This window comes from Microcaecilia unicolor, chromosome 2 (genome assembly GCF_901765095.1).
Source record: "Microcaecilia unicolor chromosome 2, aMicUni1.1, whole genome shotgun sequence".
Lineage (NCBI taxonomy): Eukaryota > Metazoa > Chordata > Amphibia > Gymnophiona > Siphonopidae > Microcaecilia > Microcaecilia unicolor.
Window position 1 is genome coordinate 382,336,880 of NC_044032.1, and position 27,748 is coordinate 382,364,627.

The 27,748-nt window shown below is 45.0% G+C and overlaps 1 protein-coding gene across 1 annotated transcript in view; it reads left to right on the top strand.

Annotated features, from left to right (window-relative positions):
* Positions 1 to 2,190: 2,190 nt before the first annotated feature.
* Positions 2,191 to 27,748, top strand: part of SHROOM3 (shroom family member 3) — a 181,261-nt gene continuing 155,703 nt past the window's right edge. The window contains exon 1 of the mRNA XM_030192131.1: positions 2,191 to 2,369. Coding sequence (XP_030047991.1) covers positions 2,191 to 2,369 — 179 coding nt within the window. The remainder of the gene's footprint in view (positions 2,370 to 27,748) is intronic.

Below are 27,748 nucleotides of genomic sequence, written 5' to 3' on the forward strand. Positions count from 1 at the left end.
CAGATTCCATTAACCACCTTTGATTCTCCCCTAATGCACCACTCTCCATCCTGCTCCCTATCACCTAGCATACACTCCAGGCTTCCATCTGGAACACTGATAGAAGCCTTACTGGTACATTAAAGCAGTGTTTCCCAAGTCAGTCCTGGAGTAGCCCCTTGCCAGTCAGGTTTTCAGGATATCCACAATGGAATATGCATAAAAGAATGTAAGTTGACAGGCCTTCTCTTTTTAAATCCGTGCTCTCTGGGGTTCTATAATCTAGTTTAGGGGTGTAGCCCACCATTATTGGCTGAGGCTCATCCAAGTCTGGTGGCCAATCAGGTGCTGTTTTTTTTTCCTTAGGTGCCAGTTACCAGCCTTGGGTGCCACCTTTGGCTCCTCCACTATTGCCCAGGTAAAAAAAACAAGTTACTTTTCAGCATCTCTCCTTCTCTCCCATCCCTCCCCCATCCTGATTCTGCGTCTACCCCTTGCCTTTGCTCCTCCAATTTTTTATGTCTTTCACGGGCAGCAAAAAAGCCAGGTTGCCTCCAGTCAGCTTAGGAGCCTTCCCTCTGTTGCAACCAATCTCCTCATTATGCAACTTCCTGTTGCCATATGGACGAGATATAGTAACATAGTAGATGACGGCAAAAAAAGACCTGCACGGTCCATCCAGTCTGCCCAACAAGATAAACTCATATGTGCTACTTTTTGTGTAGACTTGACTGATTTGTTTCTGCCATTTTCAGGGCACAGACTGTAGAAGCACTGCCCAGCACTAGCCCCGCCTCCTACCACCGGCTCTGCCACCCAATCTCCGCTAAGCTTCTGAGGATCCATTCCTTCTGAACAGGATTCCTTTGTTTATCCCAAGCATTTTTGAATGCCGTTACCATTTTCATCTCCACCACCTCCCGCGGGAGGGCATTCCAAGTATCCACCACTCTGTCCGTGAAAAAATACTTCCTGACATTTTTCTTGAGTCTGCCCCCCTTCAATCTCATTTCATGTCCTCTAGTTGTACCGCCTTCCCCCAAGTTGACTGGAGGCAACCTGGCTTCATCACTGCCAGTGAAAGACATAAGCATCGCCACACTGGGACAGACCAAAGGTCCATCTAGCCCAGCACCCTGTCTCTGACAGTGGCCAATCCAGGTCACAATCACATGACAAGATCCACGGAGCAAAGCATTTTGTACTGCTTGTCCCAGGAATAGTGTACAAGTTTGGAGGATAATTAAAAAACAAAACAAAACAGTAGAATAGAAAAAGTAGAGAGCAAATCGCCCCATGCAAGTTTATTTGATATATTGCTTATCAAATTGTCTCCCATTTAAAGTCCACCTAGGCCAGCCACAACAGACTTTGGCTAGGACCCAGATTGTGGCTCTTCCCTGGATCTGGTGTATGCCAGATCTGACCACTAGGTGTTGCTGTTGGGAAATGGTGGGGAGGGGGAAGGGCGCATAATGGAGTAGGGTTCTGGTCTGGACTCTCTTAGGAAGCACAATGGAGCTACCGCTGAGCCATGACCTGGTCCCGGTGGTTCAAAATTTATTTTCATACACAGTGATATGTGTAGTTTGTTTTAAAGATATTTGGACAAAACAGAATCTTATTTTATTATTTTAACAAATATCCAGTTGCAGATAAAATATTAAGAGGTTTGTGGGAGCTTTTCCTCTCTGACAGTTCTGATCGCTTTCCGCTTAAGTAGATCGGGGCCTTTCGCCTGTAGATTTCAGACTCTTGCTTGGAAAAGAAAGCAAGAACACCCTACTACAACGTAGTGAACGCAAACTTAGCGGCGATTATTGTTCTCATTCCAGCGCGAATGTGCAACATTGCCTTTGCTTTGAAACATCCGCAAGTACAGAGCGGCTAAGAATAAAATCCACAGAACACGGTGCCCTCTCGTCAAGGGGAGAAAAAAAAAAGAAAAACGTTTTGCGTTTGTTTTCCCTATCTTGGAGTGAGCTGAACTCTGTCCCTTCGTGTAAAAAAAAGTCAGCTACAACCCCCGATCGCGAGCAGCCGAGCAGAGCCCAGCGCTATACTGAAAGCAGAGAAGGTGAGAGAGCGCTCCGCCAGTCGGCTTTTGCATTGTCATTTAAATACAGGGCCAATGGCTGGAACTGGAAGGAGGCTGTGCTGCGGGCTCGTTATTACCTGAGGTGGGGGGGATGGAGGGAGCTGGGAGGAGCGATGGGGGAAGGGCTGTTTCTGCGCTGTGCTGCTGCCGGTGCCGCGAGCCGATCGCGGCTGGGTTCGCCTGGAAGCCCCCGGGAAAGCCGCTCTTCCTCCACCTGCTCCTCCCTTGGATATCTTTCGGGACGTTCGAGTTTTGGGCTGTTATTATACCGTTCGGATGTTTTCGGGCTTCGGTAAGTGCTTCATTCTGTCCCCCAACAGGAGTGGCATCCGTGAGAGTTACTAGCAGGTTGCTCAGAGTCTGAAAGGAAAAGAGCGGCGGCGGCGCGCAGATTCGCTAGATCGGGGCTTTGCTGTGTGGGCTTTCCCCGCTTGGGAGGGTGAGGGCGGCGAGGGGCTGGAGCCATATGGTAACCCTCAGGGCATTGTGCCACTACCAGAATATCCTGCCTCCTGGATTCCCGAGGCCATGCTGCTTAGCCCCTGATCGCCAGGTTCCCGTAGCTAAGATCAAGCACATCGAGGCTTCGGTGAAGTAAAGCAGTGGTGGCTACCTATAAGTTCCCCTTCCCCATTTTTTTTCGGCATATGTGTGTTTCTATGGAATTTCCCGACTAACTTAAATATCTGCCCGGAATGCCAGATCAAATTGGAATGTTGATTTTTTTTTTTTGGGGTGGGACTTATATAGAGAGAGAAATTGGTCGATAATTTGTTGAGATGATAAAAAGATTTCTGTTATGGTTTTTATGTAATTTTTATTATATGTGGTTATTGATCTGAATTTTTTTTTTGTAAACCTTGAATAAGTAATTGGTTACTGGTGTAAGCAGTATAGACATTTTTAATAAAGATAAAGATGACATTTATGCATTGTTGTTCGCTGATGATAGCGCAGACTCCTTAGAAATAGTGTGCACTATGCGGAAAGAGGAACCGCAGAACGTGTGCGAACCATTGTGCACGCGCAAACTCAGGAAAAGAGTGGGCCCTTTTTCCACATGGGGTAAGTCCTATAAATTTATGTGCCAGGAAAAAAAATCCAAGCTGAGCACCATTCTGTAATGGATGCTCCCAGTTGAGCACCCTTTGTAAAATAATGCTTACAGCAGATTCCAACTTTGGGCACGAGGAATTACCCATGCTGAAACCTGCTGTGAATCCTGGCACGCAAGTTGGGCACATAACCCCAGTATTCTATAACAATGCACCTAAATATTGGGAACGCCCCTGACCCGCCCATGCCCCTCCCATGGCTATGCCCCTTTTTGGGTTGTGTGCAAGAAATTTCACTCTCTCAGTGTTATAGAATAGATTGCTGGCAGATGCACTCAAAATCCCAAATTAGTGCCAATTAAGTGCAATTGACACCAATAACTGTTCACATCCAATTGACTAGTTTATGTGTGTATCTGGTCTCTGTGCCCAACTTTGGGTGACCCATATGGAATCAGGGGGGGTAGTCCACAATTATCAGAAACTCACAAAATAACAAAATGGTCAACCCCTCCCCCCCATAAATGACATGAGAAACGATACAAAAAACATTTTCTGGCTGCCCATCCCTAAACTGATAACAGGAGGATGGCAGAAGCAGGATTATGTGTTTACATAAGTACTGATTGTGATGTCTGAAGAAGAGGCTATCAAGATTATGAAAAGAAAAGATAAATATCACCAGAGGTCAAAAGCTAGAAGTGTGATAATTGTCCACTGCCAGTACTGGACACTATGAAAGCAAAGGAGCAGAAGCTCAGGGCATTAAGACTACCTAGGAAAAACAATAGCATCTCCCTTTGTGCGCTTTGAGGATATTTCCTGTAGCTTAAATTTTTGTGGTTTTAGAGAAATACAGGTACATGTAAGTGACACACAGTAACAACACATAAAGGGCTCGATTTCCATGCAGAAATTAAAGCGTATTCTGTAAAGTACGCTTTAATTTAGGCGTACGTTATAGAATATGCCAAGTGCTGCTCCGCATGACTAAATTTAGCCACGGTTAATTACACCAACTAAAACCTGGTGCAAATCCTGACGCTTAAATTAGGCGCAGAGCGGGTGTATTCTATAACAACATGCATAGATTTTAGAAATGCCCACAGCCCTGCCCATTCTACTCCCATAACCACACCTACTTTTCAACTATGAGACTTTGAATTTACGCGCAGCATGTTACAGAACACGCTTAGCAAGTAGTGCGCATAAATTCTAAATGCCAATTAGTGCTGATAATTGCTTGTTAACATCCAATTATCAGCACTGATTAGCTTGTTAACTAATTTAAGTTATGCACATTGTTATGGAATATGTTTCGATTTCCACGTACAAACAGGCGCAAAATATAGAATCCCGGGAGAAGTGGGTAAACAAGCCACATATTGGACCTGTGTGCTGTGATCCTGCTTCCGATCAGAAACCCGTGTTTGGTAACTCGCAGGAGGGTTAAGATTGGCAAAGTGGTCACAAGAAAATAAAAGGAAAAAAACAACCCACCCAAACCCACAAAATCTGTTTTCCAGTTCTGTCTTTTGTCAGGGTTTCTCAGACTTAGACCTGTTTGCTGGGGGAGCATTCGGGCTGAACTAAGCACCCTAACCTGCCTGCTTATAGGCTTTGCGGCAGGAAAGCTGATTTTTGTGTAGAATTGAAGTTATTCACATGAAGGCTGTTCTGTGTATGTGTATTCCACACGTGTGTGTGTGTGTGTGTGTGTGTGTTGCTATCATGCCCACATGGCATTTCTTGTTCCTTCCCCTGTCTGTTCCTCCACACCCCATCCCACCCTGATTTTGGATGCATATCTTGGTGTGTAACTTCTGGTTAACACCATAGAGCTGAACAGCTGTTGAATAGACAGAGGAGAGGGCCTGGCTTCAGTTAAGTATCCGTTCAGACAATTGCACTTCTTTTATTGCGGCTTTTCAACCCAGTTCAGGATGCTGGCGTGTTATAGCACCATCACCATCCCCAGATGGAATGCAGTACCCTTAAAAAAAGTATCCCTTCCACAGTTGCTTTGTTCTTGCATACCAGGAACTGTTGCTTGGTTCTTTGGCAGCTCTGTAATCCCCTGCCGAGTCTTATCAGGATGTGTGCACTCAGGGAGCTGGCCACTGATAGGACCCGGCAGGGAGGCTGAAGGCAAGTCACAAGCACTGCATCAAGAACTCTGCCTAAGATAACAGAGGAAAATAGTAATGTCTAAAATGCTCTTGTACCTTTTAGCAGAAACATATCAGCACACAGTGCTCTATCCCCCTAATTCTAGACACTCGCATGCACAGTTTTACACTTATGCAAAGTTGTATGTGCAAGTTAAAGAACAGTGTCAGTTATGTGCATAACTTAATTTAATAATTAGCTGCTCATTGGCATAAACAACCAGTTAGTGGCTATAATTGTTGTGAATTGGCCCTAATTAGCAGTTACATGCATAACTGCCCTTCGTCTGGATTCTGTAAATTGTGCATTATGGATGCAGTTGTGCATCCATAATGCACAACTGCAAGGATGGCAAGGACGTAGTAGAGGCCGACTGAAACCAGCAGTTTTGGTTCTGGCTGAAACTGAAGCCGCTCTTTTTGGCCGCAACCATAACTGAAACTGTGGCCACACTCCCTGCCGCCACCGCTGCAGGCCTCCCTCCCCCCACCTTCCAGACAGAAACACCCCCCCCCCCCCCCCCGGGTCACCCACCTCTCTGCCCTCCTTGCCCAGCCCTCCCTGGGTGTACCCGGTAAAGGCTTTGCTGGTCTAGTGGTGTCTTTGGGGCAAGAGCATCCCAAGTTGCTCCTGCCCATCTGTGGAGGGGGGGGGAAGGGCAGAGTGGTGGGTGGCCCGGGGACGGATGTATTGTCTGTCGGGGTGGGTGGGGGAGGCTGTTCAGCAACGGCAGCAGGGGGAAGGGTTACAGTTTTGGGTCAGTTTTAGTGCTGAATTCAAAACCAAAATTTGGTCAGCTTGTAGGACCCAGGGTTGGCATGGATGGGTCAGGGATATGCCTAGCGCTTATACGCACATCTTATAGAATGCTAGAATTTATGCATCTAACTGCCTACATTTAGGTGTGTGCGTTGATACTAGCCATTGAGTTGGCTTAGGTGTGTAAATGCGGACTTATGGTGGTATTTGATAATGACAGTTGTGTGCACAGTTACCTGTATAGAATTTGCATTTAGCACGCATCTTTCTGAAGTAATTTATAGAGTATTGCCTCCTATGCATCAGTAATTGATGGTTCGATGCTCAATTTTCCCACTGTTCCGAAATAATGCCCCTATGATCAAAACTAATAGCATGCAAATTTATGTGCGTTATTAGGTTTGATCATCCGGGTACTTCTGTGGGAGGATTATGCCTGGGCATGCGTCCAAGGCACAGCCCTCTTGCAGAAGTTGTTTGACAGGTCCGGGCTGTCAAAAAAAAAAAGAAAAAGAAGAACAGCCCGGACCTGTCAAAAAACAGCCTGACCTGTCAAACCCTGACACAAAGGGGCTGGAGGTCCAGTGGACCTCTAGCCCCCCCCCCCCCCCCCCCCCCCCGACAGAAGCCCCCCAGCCACTTCCTCCATCCCTCCCTCCCTTGCCTGGTGATCTAGTGCCCCCCAGGCTCCCCCAACCCTCCCCCCCCCAGTACCTGGAAGCAGGATGCACGGGGCAGGGCATTGCCGTTTTGAGGCAGCACTTGCCGGAGGAGGAGGGAGTGCTTACTCCCTCCTCCTGCTTCTAGGTACGAGAGGGGGGTTGGGAGGCACTAGACCACCAGGCTAGGGGAAGCTTCTGTGTGGGAGATAGGGGGCTTGAGGCCCATCAGACCTCTATGCTCTTGTGTCAGGGGTTTCGGGGGGGGGGGAATGGTAGACCGGTGGACCTCCAGCACCTTTGTGTCGGGTGGAGTGAGTCAGTCTGAAGGTCCACCGGTCCTCAAGTTCCCCCAACCCCCCTGACACAAAGGGGCTGGAGGACCAGTGGACCTCTAGCCCCCCCCCCCCCGACAGAAGCCCCCCAGCCACTTCCTCCATCCCTCCCTCCCTTGCCTGGTGATCTAGTGCCCCCCAGGCTCCCCCAACCCTCCCCCCCCCCCAGTACTTGGAAGCAGGATGCACGGGGCAGGGCATTGCCGTTTTGAGGCAGCACTTGCCGGAGGAGGAGGGAGTGCTTACTCCCTCCTCCTGCTTCTAGGTACGAGAGGGGGGTTGGGAGGCACTAGACCACCAGGCTAGGGGAAGCTTCTGTGTGGGAGATAGGGGGCTTGAGGCCCATCAGACCTCTATGCTCTTGTGTCAGGGGTTTCGGGGTAGGGGGGGGAATGGTAGACCGGTGGACCTCCAGCACCTTTGTGTCGGGTGGAGTGAGGCGGTCTGAAGGTCCACCGGTCCTCAAGTTCCCCCAACCCCCCTGACACAAAGGGGCTGGAGGACCAGTGGACCTCTAGCCCCCCCCCCCCCCCCCCGACAGAAGCCCCCCCAGCCACTTCCTCCATCCCTCCCTCCCTTGCCTGGTGATCTAGTGCCCCCCAGGCTCCCCCAACCCTCCCCCCCCCCCCAGTACTTGGAAGCAGGATGCACGGGGCAGGGCATTGCCGTTTTGAGGCAGCACTTGCCGGAGGAGGAGGGAGTGCTTACTCCCTCCTCCTGCTTCTAGGTACGAGAGGGGGGTTGGGAGGCACTAGACCACCAGGCTAGGGGAAGCTTCTGTGTGGGAGATAGGGGGCTTGAGGCCCATCAGACCTCTATGCTCTTGTGTCAGGGGTTTCGGGGGGGGGGGGGGAATGGTAGACCGGTGGACCTCCAGCACCTTTGTGTCGGGTGGAGTGAGGCGGTCTGAAGGTCCACCGGTCCTCAAGTTCCCCCAACCCCCCTGACACAAAGGGGCTGGAGGACCAGTGGACCTCTAGCCCCCCCCCCCCCCGACAGAAGCCCCCCAGCCACTTCCTCCATCCCTCCCTCCCTTGCCTGGTGATCTAGTGCCCCCCAGGCTCCCCCAACCCTCCCCCCCCCCAGTACTTGGAAGCAGGATGCACGGGGCAGGGCATTGCCGTTTTGAGGCAGCACTTGCCGGAGGAGGAGGGAGTGCTTACTCCCTCCTCCTGCTTCTAGGTACGAGAGGGGGGTTGGGAGGCACTAGACCACCAGGCTAGGGGAAGCTTCTGTGTGGGAGATAGGGGGCTTGAGGCCCATCAGACCTCTATGCTCTTGTGTCAGGGGTTTCGGGGGGGGGGAATGGTAGACCGGTGGACCTCCAGCACCTTTGTGTCGGGTGGAGTGAGGCGGTCTGAAGGTCCACCGGTCCTCAAGTTCCCCCAACCCCCCTGATACAAAGGGGCTGGAGGACCGGTTTGTGGGGAGGAATGGGGAGGAACGGGGAGACCCTGTCCAGCAAGGAATACTTAAGTTCCCCAACCCCCCTGACACAAAGGGGCTGAAGTATTCCTTGCTGGACAGGGTCTCCCCGTTCCTCCCCAATGCCTTGGCAAACCATACCGCCAGCTCCAATTTGGCATAGGGGTTGCCACAAGAGCAGCACCCTTGTTTGGCTTGCTGCCCACTGAGCATTGGGGAGGAATAGATAATGTCCCGTTAGGATGCATTTGAATGCTGATTGTGTTCAGAGCTAGCAAGCTTGTTGCTCTAGTCATCAGGTGGCATCAAATGCGGGATCTAATATGGTGCTAATGGCCTCTATCGCCCGCGTTTGCTTTTGATCATCTGCCTGTGAGTGCATTTAACAGCTTTCCTCATTCCCTTCTGTCTTCTCTTTGCTTGTTATATACTCTGATGGTCAGTGGATGGGTTGAAGCATGTTTGGCAATGACTGTTGTTTGAACTGTGAGGAGGTAACACCTTTGTATCAGACACAAAGTGACAATTTTTCGTCAGAGGAAATAGAAATGTGTTCTCTGTCAAGTTTCCAGCGCAGTTGCTTGTGTGCTTTTAGAAACTTCCGCAGTCTATTTCCCAGCAAACAATTATTGGTGGGGAAATGAGCAGAGAAGACAATGAGATTCCCTAGACTTCTGCAGCAGGGGCTTGCTTCTTGCTTACCTAAACACCAGCCACAAGGTTTTTGTTTTGTTTTTTGAGTTCTGTGGAAGGGGACACCAGCATGGAAAATCGAAATCAACAAAAATGTAGGAAAAAAGTGCTTAATGACTGTCAGCTCAGTGCACGGTTGGAGACCAAAGAGAAGGCAGAAAGCAGCCCTGTACATTAAAGGCTTAAAACTGTACATGAAAAGAGAAAACAGTAGGAGGGGTCTTGCCAGTGGAGTAAGCTTCCTTCAGTGGGATGTTCCATTCCCAGAGCTTTTAGAGGTATTCAGGGTACTCTAAAGAGCTTTTAAAGGGATTCAGGTTCTTTGGAGTTATGAAGTAGCTGGTTGGAAATGTGCCTGAGAAACCATGAGCCGTACCACTGGTTCTTCTAAATTCCAGTGGCATGGGTGAACTGGATCGAGTTAAATCTAGATGTCATGCCAACAGAGGCAGGTTTCAGATAATCAGGAGGCCACCTGCGACACATTACAAATGGACTGATTAAAGTGTAGACATTCGCAGCTGCGACTCATTTCTGTATATTCACCCAGTTTGGGACTTTTTGACTGTGGCTTAGCTGCAGGTAATCGGATATTTCACCCTTACTCTTTTGCCACTAGCTTGCCTAGGTGCACATTTTTCTCTAAATTGAATCTGCAGATTTCACAAAGTACGGTGCGGTCATATTGAAGGGGGAAAAAAACCAGACATATCTGACCCATGTTGAAGCTGATACTAATTACTGAGTTCAATCTCCACATATTTGTACTAGACAGGAGGAGGTTTGCATCAATGTGTTTTCCAGGTGATAAAAATCGATGTGCCTGTAAACAGGCAGCAGAAAGGATTGAGCTATAGGGTCTGAGGCCTGACCAACTTTTTGCTCCACATGGCATCAGTACCTATTGAGCTTGGAGGTGGGGGTGTGGAGGTTGATTTGTTCAGACCCTCTACCACAGGGGTGGGCAACCGGAGGCCAGCCATTGAATTTTATGCAGCCTGCGAGACTGTGCAAAGTATGCACAGAAAATGTCATTAATCAGAGTCCTGGTGATGTTAAATACTACATTTTGCAAATATTTTCAGAATATCCACTCTGTTTCCATCATTTTTTTTAGTTACATTTTTACTTATTTAATTATCGCAGGAGGTATGTGGAACTTTGTGCATTTCAGGTTCTGATATTACATACAGATGCGGCCTGCCAGGGATAGTTCTGACGTTCGTGCACAGCTGCCACGGGGGTCTGCTTTTTCAGCAAGAGATTTAAGGCACGCCCCCAGCCCACTCAAAGCTCCGCCCCTGACACACCTCACCGATACATCCCACGGCACCAGCAGTCACCTCCCCTTCCAGTGGCAGCAGGAGACGCCTTAATAAAACATCATCTCCTTCTGCCTCTGGAAGAGGAAGCTGCTCAGTAAATCTTGAAATAACAGGCTTCAACTCAGCTGTCCACTAGCAAACCACTTCAGTTTTTCACCCTGTTCCCCCACATACAACTATATAGAATCCTGTAATTCCTTATAAGTGAAGTATAGAATTTTCCTCAGAATGTAATTCTCCATGAGTGGCAGATGATTACAACAAACAGGTACAGTATTTAAAAAAAAAAATTCTTGCCAGAACTCATCTGCAGTTTTGAGCTACTGCATATAGGACCTTGGTTGTTCCCAGATGAAGCTTTTACTCTGCAGGTCTGGATGTGGGGGTGAGAGGCTAGATGGAAGGGTCTAGAGTAGAGGTGTCCAACCTTGGCCCTTACCGGGTCGGGTTTTCAGGATTTCCCCAATGAATATGCATGAGATTTGTTTGCATACAATGAAGGCAGTGCATGCAAACAGATCTCATGCATATTCATTGGGAAATCCAGAAAACCCAGCTGGATCGCGGCCCTCAAGGACTGAGGTTGGATTACCCTGGTCTAGAGCAGGGGTTCTCAACCCAGTCCTCGGGACACACCTGGCCAGTCGGGTTTTCTGGATATCTTCAATAAACATGCATAAGATATATTTGCATTCCCTACCTTCATTATATGCAAATTTATCTTATGCATATTCATTGTGGGTATCCTGAAAACCTGAATGGCTAGATGTGTCCTGAGGACTGGGTTGTGAACCTGTGGTCTAGAGGGATTAAGATGTGGAAAAAGGACTTTGGATAGTTGCATATTAAAGCTGACGGGGGGGGGGGGGGGGGGTAGGCTTTGGTCAGTTCAGAAGGCCAAAGGCACAAGAGGGAGCTGCTGGCCAGTATACAGAAAAAAATATTTTTATAGTTTAACATTATCCTCAGCCCAAGAAGGTTGTATATCTTAATGTTACCAGTACTGCATTTCAAAAAGGGCATTATGGCACCAGTTTCTACTTATAGAGAGTATACAATGATGTAAAAAAGTTTTTCCTCCCTCATGATTTCTCTGGTTATTGCATATATGTCCCACTGAATGATCTCTGATCTTTAAACAAAATATTGGACAAAGTGAACCTGAGTAAGTACATGAAAGTATTAGCTCCTTTATTTAACCCATGTGGAAAAACAACTCCCCCTTAGTTACTGAATCAACCAATTGACTGAATATAATTGATAATTAGATTCAGCTGATTGAACAAATCCCTGTTGAATCTAAACTTCACTATATATTGAACCTTACCATGAAGTAGTCGCATAGTTTTGACAAGAATGCTGTGCCACGATCAAAAGGAAATTCCAGAAGAGATGAAACATTCTTGAAATGTAAAGTCTGGGAAGGGTTACAAAAGCCATTTCTAAAGCTCTGAGATTCCACCAAACTATAGTGAAAGCCTGTATCTCTGAAGTTACTCTTAAGAGCACAGCGACAACTGAGCTGGGAAGTTACAAAACAGGTGCAGCAAAGAAAAGCGTAGGATGATCTAGTACTTTCACAAACCAGGAGAGACTTATGTGGCAGACTTTGGAAGCATCACTCTTTGAGTTATTTGGATTGTGATATCCATTAACATTTACCCTAGAAAGAACAGTTTACTTTCGTAATAGACCTTTGAAACATCACAAGACCCCTGAGGCAGGCGCATAGGTGCCGAAACACGGCAGCTGTGTCGAGTCATTTGATGCTCTTTAATGAAGACTTTCGATTTGAGCATAAGTCTCCCCTGGTTTGTGAACGTGCCAGATCATCCTACGCTTTTCTTTGCTGTGCTAAGTTGCAAAACATCCCAGAACAGCCAAAGAAGTGCAGAACTCTTGACTCTCAATTAAGAGCAATATTCATGGTGCCATAGTAAAAGAGAGTAGCAAGGTGGGAGCATTCATGGAAGACGTCAGTGTTCATCTAACATTTGCAAAAACACAACTGGATAATCCCCAGGCGTTTGGGGATAATGTCTTATGGACAGATGAGTCAAAGTTTATATGCATTGTATATGCACGGAATAGAAAAAAAAGATGTGAATCGCCAATGGCAGTGTTGAGAAAAATAATAATTTATTCACCACATGATTTTTCTCAACATTGCCATTGGCGATTCACATCTTTATTCTATTCCGTGCTGGATCTTGAGAATCACCTGCCTATTTGTTCTCTTGTATCTTTATGCTTATACATGTTCTAAAAACCAATAAAACTGTTTTTGGGGAAAAAAGTAAGAATCTTTTGGACACCACAGGTCCTATTGGGCCAGATTCTATATATGGCACCTAAAAAATCCATACAGATTTAAATGTATTCTATAAGATTTAAGCGCTGTGTATACAATATGCTTAGTCGATACTGTAACGTCTAAATCTACTTGTCTTCATTTACACCAGTAAAAACCTGGTGTAAATCCATGCACGTAGATTCAGGTGCACTGACCTGTATTCTGTAATTACATGCAGAAATTTTGGCACACCCACGAAATGCCTATAAACACGCCCCTTTTAAACTATGTGTATTTATTTTGAACTATGTGCTTTACAATTTAGGGGCAGTTCTTTATAGAATACGCTTAGCGAGTTCCACGCATAAATTCTAATCAGTGCCAATTAGTGCTCATTATTGCTTGTTAAGTGCTGTTATCAACACCAATTAGCTTGTTAAGCCAATTAAGTTACACGCGGTGTTATAGAATCTGCGCCGATTATGACACCTAAATCTAAGCACATTATATAGTATCCAGGGGATTATGTCTGGCGCAACAGTCAAACATGGTGTTGGTACTGAGATGGTGTAGGGAAGCTTTGTTATAGATTGGGAAGAATAATCCAAATCATACTTATTTGATGCTAGGCTCCACCCTAGGAGTCAGCACCCAAGGAAAAGATCTAAGTGTCATCATGGACAATGCGCTGAAATCTTCTGCCCAGTATGTTGCGGTGGTCAAAAAAGTAAACAGAATGCTAGGTTTTATTGGGAAAGGGATAGAAAATAAGACAAAGATTATTATAATGTCTCTGTATCACTCCATGGTGCGGCCACACCTTGAATATTGTGTGCAGTTCTGGTCGTTGTATGTTCAAAAAGATATAGCAGAATTAGAAAAGGTTCAAAGAAGGGTAACTAAAATCGTTAAGGGGATGGATCTCCTCTCATATGAGGAAAAGCTTAAGTGGTTATGATTCTGGAGGTTGGAAAAGAGACAGCTGAGGGTGGATTTGACAGGTATACAAAATACTGAGTGGCGTTGAACGGGTAAATGTAAATCAGATTTTTTTCTCTTTAAAAAGTAGAAAGACTCGGGGACACTCAAGGAAGTTACATGGTGCTACTTTTAAAGTGAACAGGAGGAAGTATTTTTTCACTCGACAAATAGTTAAGCAGTGGAACTTGTTGCCAGAGGATGTGGTATTAGCAGTTAGTGTATCTGGGTTTTAAAAAAAAAGTTGGAAAAATTCCCGGAGGAAAAGTCCATAGACTGCTATTGAGATAGACATGGGGAAAGCCACTACTTGTCCCTGGGATCAGTAGCATGAATCTTGCTACTATTTGGGATTCTGTCAGGTACTTGTGACCTGACTATGGAGTGGAGGAGTGGCCTAGTGGTTAGGGTGGTGGACTTTGGTCCTGGGGAACTGAGGAACTGAGTTCGATTCCCAGCACAGGCAGCTCCTTGTGACTCTGGTCAAGTCACTTAACCCTACATTGCCTGCTGCATTGAGCCTGCCATGAGTGGGAAAGCGTGGGGTACAAATGTAATAAAAAATAAAAATAAATTGGCCACTGTTGGAAGCAGGATACTAGGCTAGATGGACCATTGTTCTGACCCAGTATGTCTTTTCTGATGTCTTTGAAGCAGCTACATTGGCTGATTCTTAGGGTGTTGAAGCAAGGTGTTCCTACTCCCAAAATGCAATCCTTCAGCACTGTGCTCCAGAGGGAGTGTTGTAATCTAGGAATACTGGATTGCTGAGTGTGTCAGATTTAAAAACTACGTAGTTGGAAAAGACTAGAAGAGGTGCATTATCAATGCATGTCTGGTACAGGTTACAATGATGCAGGAGGCAGCGTCGTTTAAAAAAAGTATAATAGACCTATTTGTTTCAGCAAGCTTTTGGAACTGAGGGTGGATGAGGCAGATGGGGTTTACTTTGGCAGCAGCCAGGGGCATGTTTTTGTTTGATAGCTGTGTTTTAGTCTGCTTGGGGTGGGGTGGTGTGGGGGAGGGAGGTGTTTATGTTATGTGTGATTAGGGTAAAGATTTATGCTGTGCTGCAATTTTGCAAATGGCATTTAATTATGGTTATTTTGTAAGCTACCTAGGATTTTGGCGAGGTATAAGTGTGTTAAATAAATAAATATACCTCAGGAGTAAAAATCACAAGAAGTGCCACTTGCTACTATGACTTGGCAAGGAGCACAGATGGGACTGAATGAATGCTATTAAAAAGCAAATCTACCTGATGGATCCAGGCCATTCAGGGACAGGCTGAGTCAGTCCTGGTTTTACACCCATTGCATGCAGTGGGAGATAAACAAGGACTGGTTCAGATTGCCCCTGATGACATGGAGCTGTCTGGTAGGTCTTAAGCTTTTCAGGTTCAACATCAGCAAATTGCTAAGGGCTGAAGCATCATCTAGTCCAAATATGGCTGAAAATATGTATGGATATGTAATGGCTTATGGGCCGATGATCAGACGAATACAGTCGCTAGAGGATGTTAGCGCCATACTAATGCCTGCGTTTGCTACCACCCCATGATCAGAGCCCCAGAGTGCATGAAACAACGTGCTTGTGGGCTCTGAACGCAACTAGTATGCAAATGCATGCTAAACATATTCCTCCCCAATGATCAGCAGCAGCACGCCAAACCCTAGGCCAGCTCAGAGCTGGCATTAGGGTTTGCAGACCATTGGGGAGGAATAGTGAGCCCTGGCCCCCATTCCCCCCAATATAGCCCCCCCCCCAGGAGCAGGAGCAGAAACCTCAACCCCCCCCCCACCCGAAGCCAGCAATAAGGGGGCTGGAGGTACGGCAGACCTCCAGTCCCCTTGACCCCGCCTGACACAAGTTCACAGGGGGGCTGGAGATCCACGCATCCCCCCAGAAAAAGCCCTGGTGACCCAGTGGGCTGAAAATCAAGCCCCCCCTCCCAACCTGGTTGTCTAGCGGCCCTCTTCCCCGCCCCCTCGTACCTTTGTTGGAGGAGAGTGGTAGTACACTCCCTTCACTTCCAGCGCCGTCTTGAAAATGGCGGCACCCAGCCCTGCGCTGTGCAGGGCTGCGTGCAGCCATTTTAAAGGCGGCGCTGTGAGTGTACTACCTCCCTCCACCAACAGAGGTACGAGGGGGTGGGGAGGAAGGCCACTAGACCACCAGGTTGGGAGGCTTGATTTGCGGCCCACTGGGCCACCAGGGCTTTTTCTGGGGGCATGTGAGGGGGGGTTAGGGGGGCTGAAGATCCAGTGGATGCCGTGAACTTGTGTCAGGGGGGGGAGGTGGCAGGCTTGGGGTGGGGTTTGGTGGGGGCACTAGGCCACCAGGGCCTTGCTGTTCAGAGTCTGGTGGTCCCACGGACCTCCAGCCCCTGTGTTTGTCAGGTCTGGGTTTTTGACAGCTTATCAAAGAAGTGCGGGAGGATTTCCTCCCACACTTTACCCTATGATCAGAGACAATAGTGTGTGTAAATTTATATGCTATTATCTCTGATCATAGGGGCAGTAAAGCCCTGCGCTGTTCCAACGCTATTTTTAGAGCACTGTTTGGAACAGTATTGCCATACTGGGACAGACCAGAGGTCCATCAAGCCCAGCATCCTGTTTCCAACAGTGGCCAATCCAGATCACAAATACCTGGCAAGATCCCAAAAAAAGTACAAAACATTTTACACTGCTTATCCCAGAAATAGTGGATTTTCCCCAAATCTAATTTAATAATGGTCTATGGACTTTTCCTTTAGGAAGCCGTCCAAACCTTTTTAAAACTGCTAACCTAACCACGTTTACCACATCTACTCATACCCTTTGGTATTTACAGAAAACTACCAGTTTATTATGTCTCTATATATAGCATCTGCCCCTTTTTTAAATTATTGTTGTTGGTTTTTCTATAATTGTTATTTTGTAGTTCTATTCATTTGAGTATGTAATGTATTCCTCTGATGAAACATTTTGTATAAGTTTTGTTACTTTAACAAAGAATTAATAAAAAAAGATTTGAACTCAAATATGACAAAACTTCCACTGGTGCCATGGGCCAGATTCTATCTATGACATCTAAAAATTTCACATGGTAAACATTTCTGCCTAAGTGTATTCTATAAGTGACACCTAGATTTAGGCGTGGTATATAGAATAAGCTTAGTTGATATTCCAGTGCCTAAAAACTACATGTGTCCATTTACATCAATGAAAACGTGGCATAAATCCCTACACATAGATTTACACGCAGTGGGCCATATTTTATAACTATGTGCGTAAAGTTAGGAACATCCCTGAAACGGCCATTTCTCTGTCCATAGCCACGCCCCTTTTGGACTGCGCGCATGAGAATTTAGGCACAGTTCATTACAGAATACTGTTCGAATTTTGTACGCTGTTAAAAACACAGTTTAGTTTGTTAAGTCAATATGTTATCTGCATTGTTAAAGAATGCACCTGAATTTCCATGCAGATCTCTAGGCGTCTATATAGAATCTGGTCCAATACGCATTTCTAGCCTATCAAGCACAGACTGGTGCCATCTTAAAAAACCAAATTCCTATACTATTAATGAAGTAAAGTAATGCCTGCACCTAGCCAACCTCAGCTAGAATAGCTGTCTGGAAGGTGGGTGCCTTTCCAACTGGAAGGTCATAGGTGCAAGGCTGGCTTGTATATGATTGGGGGAAAAAAACATGCTACAAGTCTTTGAGCTATGTAATTGGATAAGTGGGACAATTGGAAGACAGGAGAAAAGCCACGATGTTGAAACTTGAGTAAAGGATGTTAGAGGCTTCTTGTCCATTCTCACAGTTAGTTTCCCTCTGTCAGTGGTGCCTAGTTTTGCGAATAAGAATACATATGGAAATTTCTTTTTGGTTCATTTTCAAGTCATTTTTAGACTTTTCGCCCTAATTTTCAGACATGTTTGGTTCATTCCAAAATTTTTTAAAACAATTTTTTGATGTACATAAAAACGTTTTAGTGCACAAAAATTGACTTAATGCACATTAAGTCATATGTTAACCTGCATCAAATCAATTCTGTGTGCCATATTTTTTTTAAGGTATGCTAATGCGCTCTAGCAAATGCATATTGCTGCTTGCCAGTTACCTAAACTTTGGAAAGCCATAAGTGGAAACTTCACAGTCCCTGATGGCTCACTTCTAAACTGTATAATTTATTGTTTTGTGTCTGTAGGATTAGATGTACCAAAGGGGATTTTCATACCTTGTGTGTATGAGATACATGCGTAATACCTCCAGCCTATGTGTGATGAAACCATCACAGTTCTGTAGGTCAGACATCTCATAAGGCCTAGCATTATTTGATATCTTTCTGTTCCTCAGAGTTTTTTTTCCAGCAGCTCTACTTACTTGTCCTAGATTCTCTGCAGGGCTCTACTGAGCTATGGTTGCACCTCGTGCGACTCACCCACTGCCCACTGGCACTGCCCCATCCCTCCCCACCCACGTTGCCGCCATGAATGAGAGGAGAACTTTTACACCTGTCCATATTTGTTCCCTCATGTGGCCGTATCACTCCCACAGTCCTTGGTATAACACTGTGTTTCTGCACCTTCTTATGAGGAACCAGGCGGTCTTTCTGGTAGGCTTGGGGCAATTATTATCAACTTCACCCGTCCTTTCAAGTTTTTGCCCATTCTCCCTGGCCATTGTGTCTTTTCTCATGGACAGCAAACATCAACTTTGCACATTTTAATTTGTGTAAGTAATTCCAATGCCTGTGTCCTCTCTTGCATATACAGTACAGTCTTGATTATCTGACGTAAATGGAAATGGCCCATCGTCTGATAAGTGACAAGTTGGATAATATGAAAAACAATGGTAACCCCTTAAAAATGCACAGAAAATATACTTTATGCATAAAGAACAGGCGTGGAGGGGCATAATCGAACGCCTATCTCCATGGGCATCTATGTCCGAAAACGGGTACGTGAAGAGGCGGGTCAGACCGTACTTTCGAAAAAATGGACGTTTTTCAGCTGGGGGTTTGTTTGTTTTTAGCGATAATGGAAACTAAAAACGCCCAGCTCAAAAACGTCTTAATCCGAGCCATTTGGTCATAGACAACGATCCCACATGCATAACTCCCTTACTACGGGTGCTGAGCACCCAACCCCCCTCCCCCAAAACCAACTACCCACAAATGTACAACACTACCATAGCTCTTAGGGGTGAAGGGGGCACCTACATGTGGGTACAGTGGGTTTTGGAGGCCTCCCATTTACCAGCACAAGTGTTACAGGTAGGGGGGATGGGCCTGGGTCCACCTGGCTGAAGTGCACTGCGGTACCCACTAAAAGTGCATGCATTTTAACAACTTTGAATAGTTTTGTGTTGTATGCAAATTGAATCCCTTCACTCTTCATTCCATTTCCAGATATTTTATAAATATGTTAAAAAAGCACTAGATTTAGAACATCTAGTATCCCTGAGATACTCCACTATTTACCTTCATTCACTGAGAGAATTGGCCATTGAACCCTGCTCTCTGTTTTCAATCTTTTAACCAGTTTCCAGTCCACAACTGAGCAATGCCTGCTATCCCATGGCCTTTTAATTTCCTGAGAAGTCTCTCATGAGAGATTTGTCAAAAGCTTTCTGACATCAATCAGCTTACTGTTATCCACATGTTTATTCGAGCCTTCAAAAAAATGTAGCAGATTGTTGAGGCAAAACTTCCCTTGGCTAAATCTATGCTGACTCTGTGCCATTAAACCATGTTTGTTTATGTGTTCAATAATTGTTTTCTTTATAAAATAGTTTCTACCTTTATTCCCAGCATTGTGGTTATATTGGCCACTTTTCTGCTTTGTAGGTACCATGGATGATTTTAATGAAAGATTACAGAATACTAATAGTCAGTATTAATTTTGAGCTCTTTCATTATTGATTGTATTGATTTTACCAATTACATCTTTCAGATTCACCATGATTTGTTTCAGTTCCTCTGTATCTTCACCTTTGAATACTATTACTAGAGTGGGTAGCTCCCTTACGTCCTCCTCAGTAAAGACCAAAGCAAAGAATTCATTTAGACTCTCCACTGTGACATTGGTTTCTCTGAGTGACCCTTTCACTTCTTGATTGTGATACCATGAGCGAGGGTTGGGGGTAGGCCTACACAAAATCCCAGCTGGACAAAGATATAAAACTGGAATTAAGTACTTTATTAATAGAAAACCTGAGGCCTGTTCTGTAACAGGGCCAGGAACACAAGGTGAAAAGTCTCTGTGGTTTTGTGAATACAGTCTTATCCAGGGCCTGTGGCTGACACAGGGCCCAAACACAGTCTGAGGGTGTTGGCTGCCACACCTGAAACACAGCCTGCAAGCTCTTCTCTTTCTCTGAATTCCAGGTCTGGCTCTAGCTAGACCTCAGGGCAAAGTTTGCAAGTCTCAAATATTCTCATCAAAAGTGGCATACCTTAGCCAACTCACGGTTGTTAGACATAAGTTGTAGAGGCCTATGGAGAACTTCAGCTCTTCCTTCTCTGGGCCTCCTTAACCCTGGTCTGGCCCTACTTTTTTTACTTCCTCTTTCCTGTACCTTTGGCTCCACCTCTCCCACCTCACTTCCTCCCTGGGCGCAGTGGCGTACCAAAAGGGGGGGGGCGGTGGGGGCGGTCCGCCCCGCGTGCACGCCGTGGGGGGGTGCCGCGCACCAGTCAGCGTCGTTGATTTCCATGCTCCCTCTGCCCCGGAACAACCTGTTCTGGGGCAGAGGGAGCATGGAAACCAACGACGCTGACCGGCGCGCAGCACCCCCCCCCAGCGGCGTGCACCTGGGGGGGGTTGTTTTGCTGGGGTGGGGGGTGTCCCTTCGCTGAGGGAGGGTTGCGCTGCACAGGGGAGGGGCGCTGCACCCGGGGGGGCGGGGCACATCGGCGAACCACCCCGGGTGTCAGCGCCCCTCGGAACGCCACTGTCTGGGCGGGACTAATGGGTTTAAGGCAGCTCAGGCTATTTGAGGGACTATCCTTAAGGGTGAAGGACAGTGTTCTGTATACTCCCTCACAATGATCTAATGGTCCAACTGACTTCCTGCTTGTAATGCACCTCAAAATGAGGTTTTGCCTGTATGACAAGCTTCTTTTCAAATTCTCTTTTTTATCTAATTTGTCAGGGCTTATGCTGCTTCCTGTTGTCTCCGTTTGGATCCTTTGTGCATTTTTTGAAATATGTTTTCTTGTCTCTTATAGCCTGTTTCACCTCAGTTTTTCAACCAAGCTGGCTTTATTTGGCTTTCTTTCCAACTTTTTTAATATGTGAGATATCTCTGGTCTGGGCTTCTAAGATGGTATTTTTAAGGGAAAGGGATTTGATGTACCACCTTTCTGTGGTTACAATCAAATTGGTTTACATATTATATATAGATACTAATTTTGTATCTGGTGCAATTTTAAACTCTTAGGGTCCCTTTTACTAAGCTGCGGTAATGTAAGGGGTCACGAGCTAATGACCACGCGTGGCCATTAATATTGGAAATAGAAAAATCAGCCATTGTACCCCTGTGGTAAAAATGGTCTTAGCATATGGCAATGACCTGCGTAAGGATGCATAAGTCCATTTTTTACCACAGCTTAGTAAAAGGGCCTCTTAATTTTTATAGCTGCTCCTTTTTTATCTTTTTTTTTTTTTTTTAATCATTTTATCATAGTTGCCCTTTTGAATGTTAAATGCTGTGCAGTAGATTTCCTTAGTGTCTTCACTTCATTAACTCAGATTTGATCATGATATGATCACCATTGCCAAGTAAATTAAACACCGTTAACCTCTTGCATGAAGTCCTGCATTTCACTAAGGACTAGATCTAAAATAGCTCTCCCTTTTGTCAGATCTTGAACCAGCTGTTTCATGAAGTAATCATCTATATCATCTAGGAACTTTACCTCCCTAACATTTCCTGACGTGGGATTAATCTAGTCAGTCTAGGGTTAATTGAAATCAGCAAAAAGTGAGAATATGCTATTCAAAATGAAAAAAAATATATAGTTCAAATATTTTCTTTACACAGGGAACACTTTCAATAATATTTGAGCTATATATTTTTTTGAGGGGGAGGGTTCTTGGTAATTGAAATCACCCATTATTATGTTATTGCCAAAGTTGTTAGGCAGATGGTAATATAGCCCCACCAGTTTTCCCTTTTCCATCACACATGGCTTGTCCATAAATTTTTAACGTTGCAATCTGTTTATTTATATTCTGTTTGACATAGTTCCCTCTCTAATATTCCAGTTTGTTCCCAGGTATCATAATGTCCCATTGGTTATTCTCCTTCCACCAGGTCTCAAAGATGCCTATTATATCTATCTCTTAATTTAGTGCTATATACTCTAATTCTTCCATCTTATTTTTTAGGCTTTTGGCATTTGTATATAGATACTTTAGTTTGGGCCCCTTTTACTAAGCCAGGTAAGCGTCTACGCACGCCTAACGCATGCCAAAATGGACTTACCGCCCGACTACTGCGTAACTCTTGCGGCAATTTAATTTTTGGTGTGTGTCCGCTATACGCGTCTGAAAAATATTTTTTATTTTCTGGCGCGAGTAGCGGACACGGGCAGATCATTACCGCCCAAATTCTTTACTGCTAGGTCTATGGCTGGCGGTACGGTCTCAGGCCCAAAATGGGCACGCAACAATTTTCATTTTGCCGCACGTCCATTTTCGGGGGAGGGGGGAGGCCTTTTTTACAGGCGCACTGAAAAATAATTCTGCGTGCGCCAAAAACCCACGCCTACACTACTGCAGGCCACTTTTTATTGCAGCTTAGTAAAAGGACCCCTTTGTTTTTTGTTTGTATCTATAATCTGTTTAGCAGTTGACAGGGATAATTTGCAGTCTTTATTTATTTATTTTTGTTACATTTGTACCCCATGCTTTCCCACTCATGGCAGGCTCAATGCGGCTTACATGGGGCAATGGAGGGTTAAGTGACTTGCCCAGAGTCACAAGGAGCTGCCTGTGCCTGAAGTGCTCATCCCATAAAGGCATCTGGCTCAGTTTTGCCTTTCTTGCAACTTTATCGGGAAGCCTTAATCTTTCCAGTTTTGATAGTATCCTTCAGAGATACCTCACTCCGAACCATGCACTCCTGAGTGAATGTTGGCTTTCCCTTTGTCTTGCTCAAGCAACTTGCTCATGCTGTTTAGCTAATGAATTGTAGGATTTCTGTGCAAAAACAAAACATTACCACAACTATTTTTTTTTTTTACTATGCTTATGCTAAATCTTTATTGTATCACTTGTAAAGTGTTTTGTTTAACATACATTTTTTTGTTTTTTAATTAAGTTTTCTAAATTATTCCTAGACAACCTCTTGATTAAAATTCATAGCACCATACATGTAGTAAAAGTCATTCATTAATCAATACAGAAATTTATAAAATACTGGCCTGATATCCAGCCAGCGGTGGTGGGCATTATTCCCAGAAATTCAAAGCCGGGCCCTGTCCGGGCTTCGGTTTTGAATATCTGGTTATTTTTGAGCCGGCTGACACGTGGAAGGGCATAATCAAAAGGGATGTCCTCACAAAACATCCCCATCCAGGGGCGGAAAATCCCTTTCAAAACAAGATGGGACATCCATCTTTCATTTATACGGTCAGGGACGCCCAAATCCTGAAATTTGGTCTTTAGAGGTGGTCGTCCCTAGATTTGGTCATTTCTGATTTTCGGCGATAATGGAAACCAAGGACATCCGTCTCAAAAACGACCAAATGCAAGCCATTTGGTCATGGGATGAGCCAGCATTCGTAGTGCACTGGTCCCCCTGACATGCCAGGACTCCAACCGGGCACCCTAGGGGGCACTGCAGTGGACTTCATAAATTGTTCCTAGGTACATAGCTCCCTTACCTTGTGTGCTGAGCCCCCCAACCCCCCCCACCCCAAAAAAAAACCCACTACCCCCAACTGTACACCATTACCATAGCCCTTATAGGTGAAGGAGGGCACCTAGATTTAGGTACAGTGGGTTTCTGGTGGGTTTTGGAGGGCTCGCTGTTTCCTCCACAAACATAACAGGTTGGGGGGATGGGCCTTGGTCCGCTTGCCTGAAGTGCACTGCACCCACTAAAACTGCTCCAGGTACCGGCATACTGTTGTGATGAAGCTGAGTATGACATCTGAGGCTGGCATAGAGACTGGCAAACAATATGTTTAAAGATGTTTTTTGAGGGTGGGAGGGGGTTAGTGACCACTGGGGGGGGGTAAGGAGAGGTCGTCCCTGATTCTGGTGGTCATCTGGTCATTTTGGGCACCTTTTTGTGCCTTGGTCGTAAGAAAAACACGACCAGGTAAAGTCGTCCAAGTGTTCGTCAGGGACGTCCTTGTTTCTTTTGATTATGGGTTGAGGACGTCCTAGTGTTAGGCACGCCCAAGTCTCGCCTTCGCTATGCCTCCGATACGCCCCCTTGAACTTTGGCCATCCCTGCGACGGAAAGCAGTTGGGGACATCCAAAATCGTCTTTCGATTATACCGATTTTAAGCACTTTAAGCAGCCCTGGGGTAACGCATAAAAATAGGACATAGTTTTGTGCGGTTTAAATTATATGCTAAATCTAGTTGCTTACCTCTGGATTAAACAGCCCAGAATACTGCAGCCAGACTCATATGGAAAAACAAAATATGAAAGTGCAAAACCCCTAAGAAAGAAATTACACTGGCTCCCACTTAAAGAACGTATCGCGTTCAAGATCTGCACGATTGTTCATCATTTACTGAGACGCCCCGACATACATGCTAGACCTCGTAGATCTGCCTCCCAGAAATGCTAAAAGATCTTCACACACGTTTCTTAATCTGCACTTCCCCAGCTGCAAGGGATTAAAATACAAACTAACACACGCGACCAGCTTCTCCTACATGAGTACGCAGCTGTGGAATGCACTTCCAACTCACCTGAAAACGATCAACGAATTAACTACCTTCCGCAAAGCTCTGAAAACTTATCTCTTTAACAAGACCTACCACGAGGACCCATAACTAACTATATCACAGCACCTTTCCACTTTACTCAGAATGTATCTTTCTTTAACTGCTTGACCAAATCCTCTTGCTTTCCTTGACTTCTCTGTAACCCAATTATATTCTTACCCTGATATGGCGACGCCATAACAGGTCTCTGTAAGCCACATTGAGCCTGCAAATAGGTGGGAAAATGTGGGATACAAGTGCAATAAATAAAATAAATAAATAAGGGCCGAATATCAGCCCTTAAGTGGCCAAGTGCTGACTCCGCCCCAGAGCACCCCCAACAAGTGCTAACTGCAAATTTCAGCAGCACTTTGCTGGTTAATTACCACTGACATTTAGCAGCTAGCTCCCACCAAGCAATTTAACTGGTCAGCAGCCAGCTAAATCGTTTTGAATATCAGCCAGTGTATATTTATATACATCAAGTCCCCAAAAGTGGGAGGAAGAGAAAGTAAAATAATTAGAGAGGGAAAAAAATTGCTCAAGGTTTACTGGTTAGTATTTTTCCCCACCCAAAATACTGGAACAAAAGTTTGATTTGTCTACCCTCATATCTCTTTTAGTTGGTTTCACCCTTGTCTCAGAATACAAATGTTGACAGTCTGATAGCCTGACTTGGCAGTAGCCACAGCCATAAAACAGAACTTGCAGGTGATAAAGGAGCTGCAAGGTTCCAGCCAATGCTGTGGAAGAGCAGCCAAGTATGTACATGGGGGTTCATGAGCTTACTTCCCTGTTTCTGCCAGGGTTTCACAGCCCAGGTGCTGATTGATACTTTGTGCACTCCTATCATGTAGCACATTACTTCGGTCTTACTAGACTCTGTCTGACACCGTTTATTAAGGTATTTGTCATTGATTTGTTAGGAATAAATCTTTGACAGTGATGGTTGCCTAATAGGATTTATCCACAGTTCACTGAACATAATAGTTTAGCACCTCTGGGCCCTCTTCACCTCCCCCCTCAAGTTAGCTGGATGAACAGTGGAGCTTAGAAAGGTAGACTCAGAAAACAAAAGCTGGAGCATTTCAAGGAATCTGAATGTTCCATGGAATGAAGGGAAGTTCATTGCATCGCTGCATGGGTGGCAGGATCAGCGGGGATTAGGATCTTTTGAAAATGTCTGTTGGGCTCCTCAGTGGTTGTGATTTATTTTATAAAAGCCAAGAGTTTGCAACAAATTCCTTTAGGTTCTACAATTGTATTGTAGACCCCTCCGGCTACATATTTATTGAGATGTTCTTATGGGTGCCTGGGTGAAGTTCTATGTGAAATTTCTAGCCCTAAAACTCTTGAAACCCAAACAGACCTTGATAAATATATGATTTTCTTTACCATACTTTCAAAAATGGTTCCCAGCCTCTGCAGTCACTGAGGATGTAAACGTCATCACATATGTTGATGCAAACCCAATCTGATTTTTAACAGATTTTAAAGAGATTTTCGCTGGAAAGAATGCTGTTTAGTATTACCTTTTGCTTGAAAATGGCTGCTTACAATCAGAATTCCTTGTGAAAAGTAGCATGGAATATTGGATGGAGCAAAAGAAGTTGGTTTGGTTTTAAATGTTGGTAAGACCACAGCATGTTGGCTGGTGGGACACTTGCCTTTTCCAACAGTGCCACCTCAATTTTTGCAGGGCAAGGGGCAACTCTTTGATTCATTTAGGTATTTGGGCATGTGACTTGATTCAGGATTGAAGTTTGATAAGGAGGTCTCTCATGTTGTACATGCGGGGTTTGCTTCTTTAAGATCATTGAGGACGGTGCATTCTTTTTTTGATGAGATGGCGCTGCATTCATTTTTGCATTCGCTGTTAATGTCCAGGTTGGACTGTGATGATGTGATTTATCTGGGAGAGTGACGTAGTTTGCTTAAGCGGCTGCGCAGGGCTCAGAATGCTGGGATCAGGTTACTTGGAGGATTGACTATGAGGGGTTATGTCACCCATCTTTATGTAAAATAACATTGGCTTCCAATAGAGTTTCATCCTATGTATAAAGTATTAACGATGGTGCACCTGGCATTATCTAATGGAAAGTCTGGATGCTTGGCGGATTTGTTACAGCATTATGTTTCTTCTAGGGCATTAAGGTCACAAGATAAAACTTTGTTAATACTTTCCCCTCATCCCTCGGCTCGTTAAACTTCTACTAGGGAAGGTGCTTTTTTATGGTATGCCCCATATTTGTGGAACCAGTTACTGCTGGGTATTCGTGAAGAAGGATCTTACCAATTATTTAAAACTAGGTTGAAGTCTTATTTTTTTGGGTAAATTTTTGGGTGGTTGAGTTTTTAATTTCTTGGGCAGATGACCTGCAAAGAATGAGGCTTGGATGTTTTGGTGTTGGTCACTTGTTTTTTTTTTTGATGAATTGCTTTGCTTTTATTATTGGCATTCTTTTCTATTGGGATTTTATAAACCACCCTGACTTGTTTGCAAATAGGGTGGTATATCAAATTGTTTTAAACTACAAAACTATTAAGTTGGATATGTGGGCGCTTACAGAGACAACTCTTTTTGGGGAGTTATTGGGGTACCTGACACTTAGCATAAATTCTAAAAGGAATAGGTCTCTAGTAATACTAGCCTTAGTGAGTGAAGTGTCAGAAGCAAATGTGTTCCCTCTTATCCTTAGATCAAAAGTACATAAGTATTGCCATACTGGGACAGACCGAAGGTCCATTAACCCAGTATCCTGTTTTCAGCAGTAGCCAATCCAGGTCACAAATGCCTGACAAAATCCCAAAACAGTACAATACATTTTATGCTGCTTATCCCAGAAATAAGCATTGGATTTTCTCAAGTCCATTTTATTAATGGCTTATGGACTTTTCTTTTAGGAAGCCATCTAAACCTTTTTTAAACCCCACTAAGCTAAATGCTTTTACCACATTCTCTGGCAACGAATTCCACAGTTTAATTACACGTTGAGTGAAGAAATATTTTCTCAAGTTCATTTTAAATTTACTACT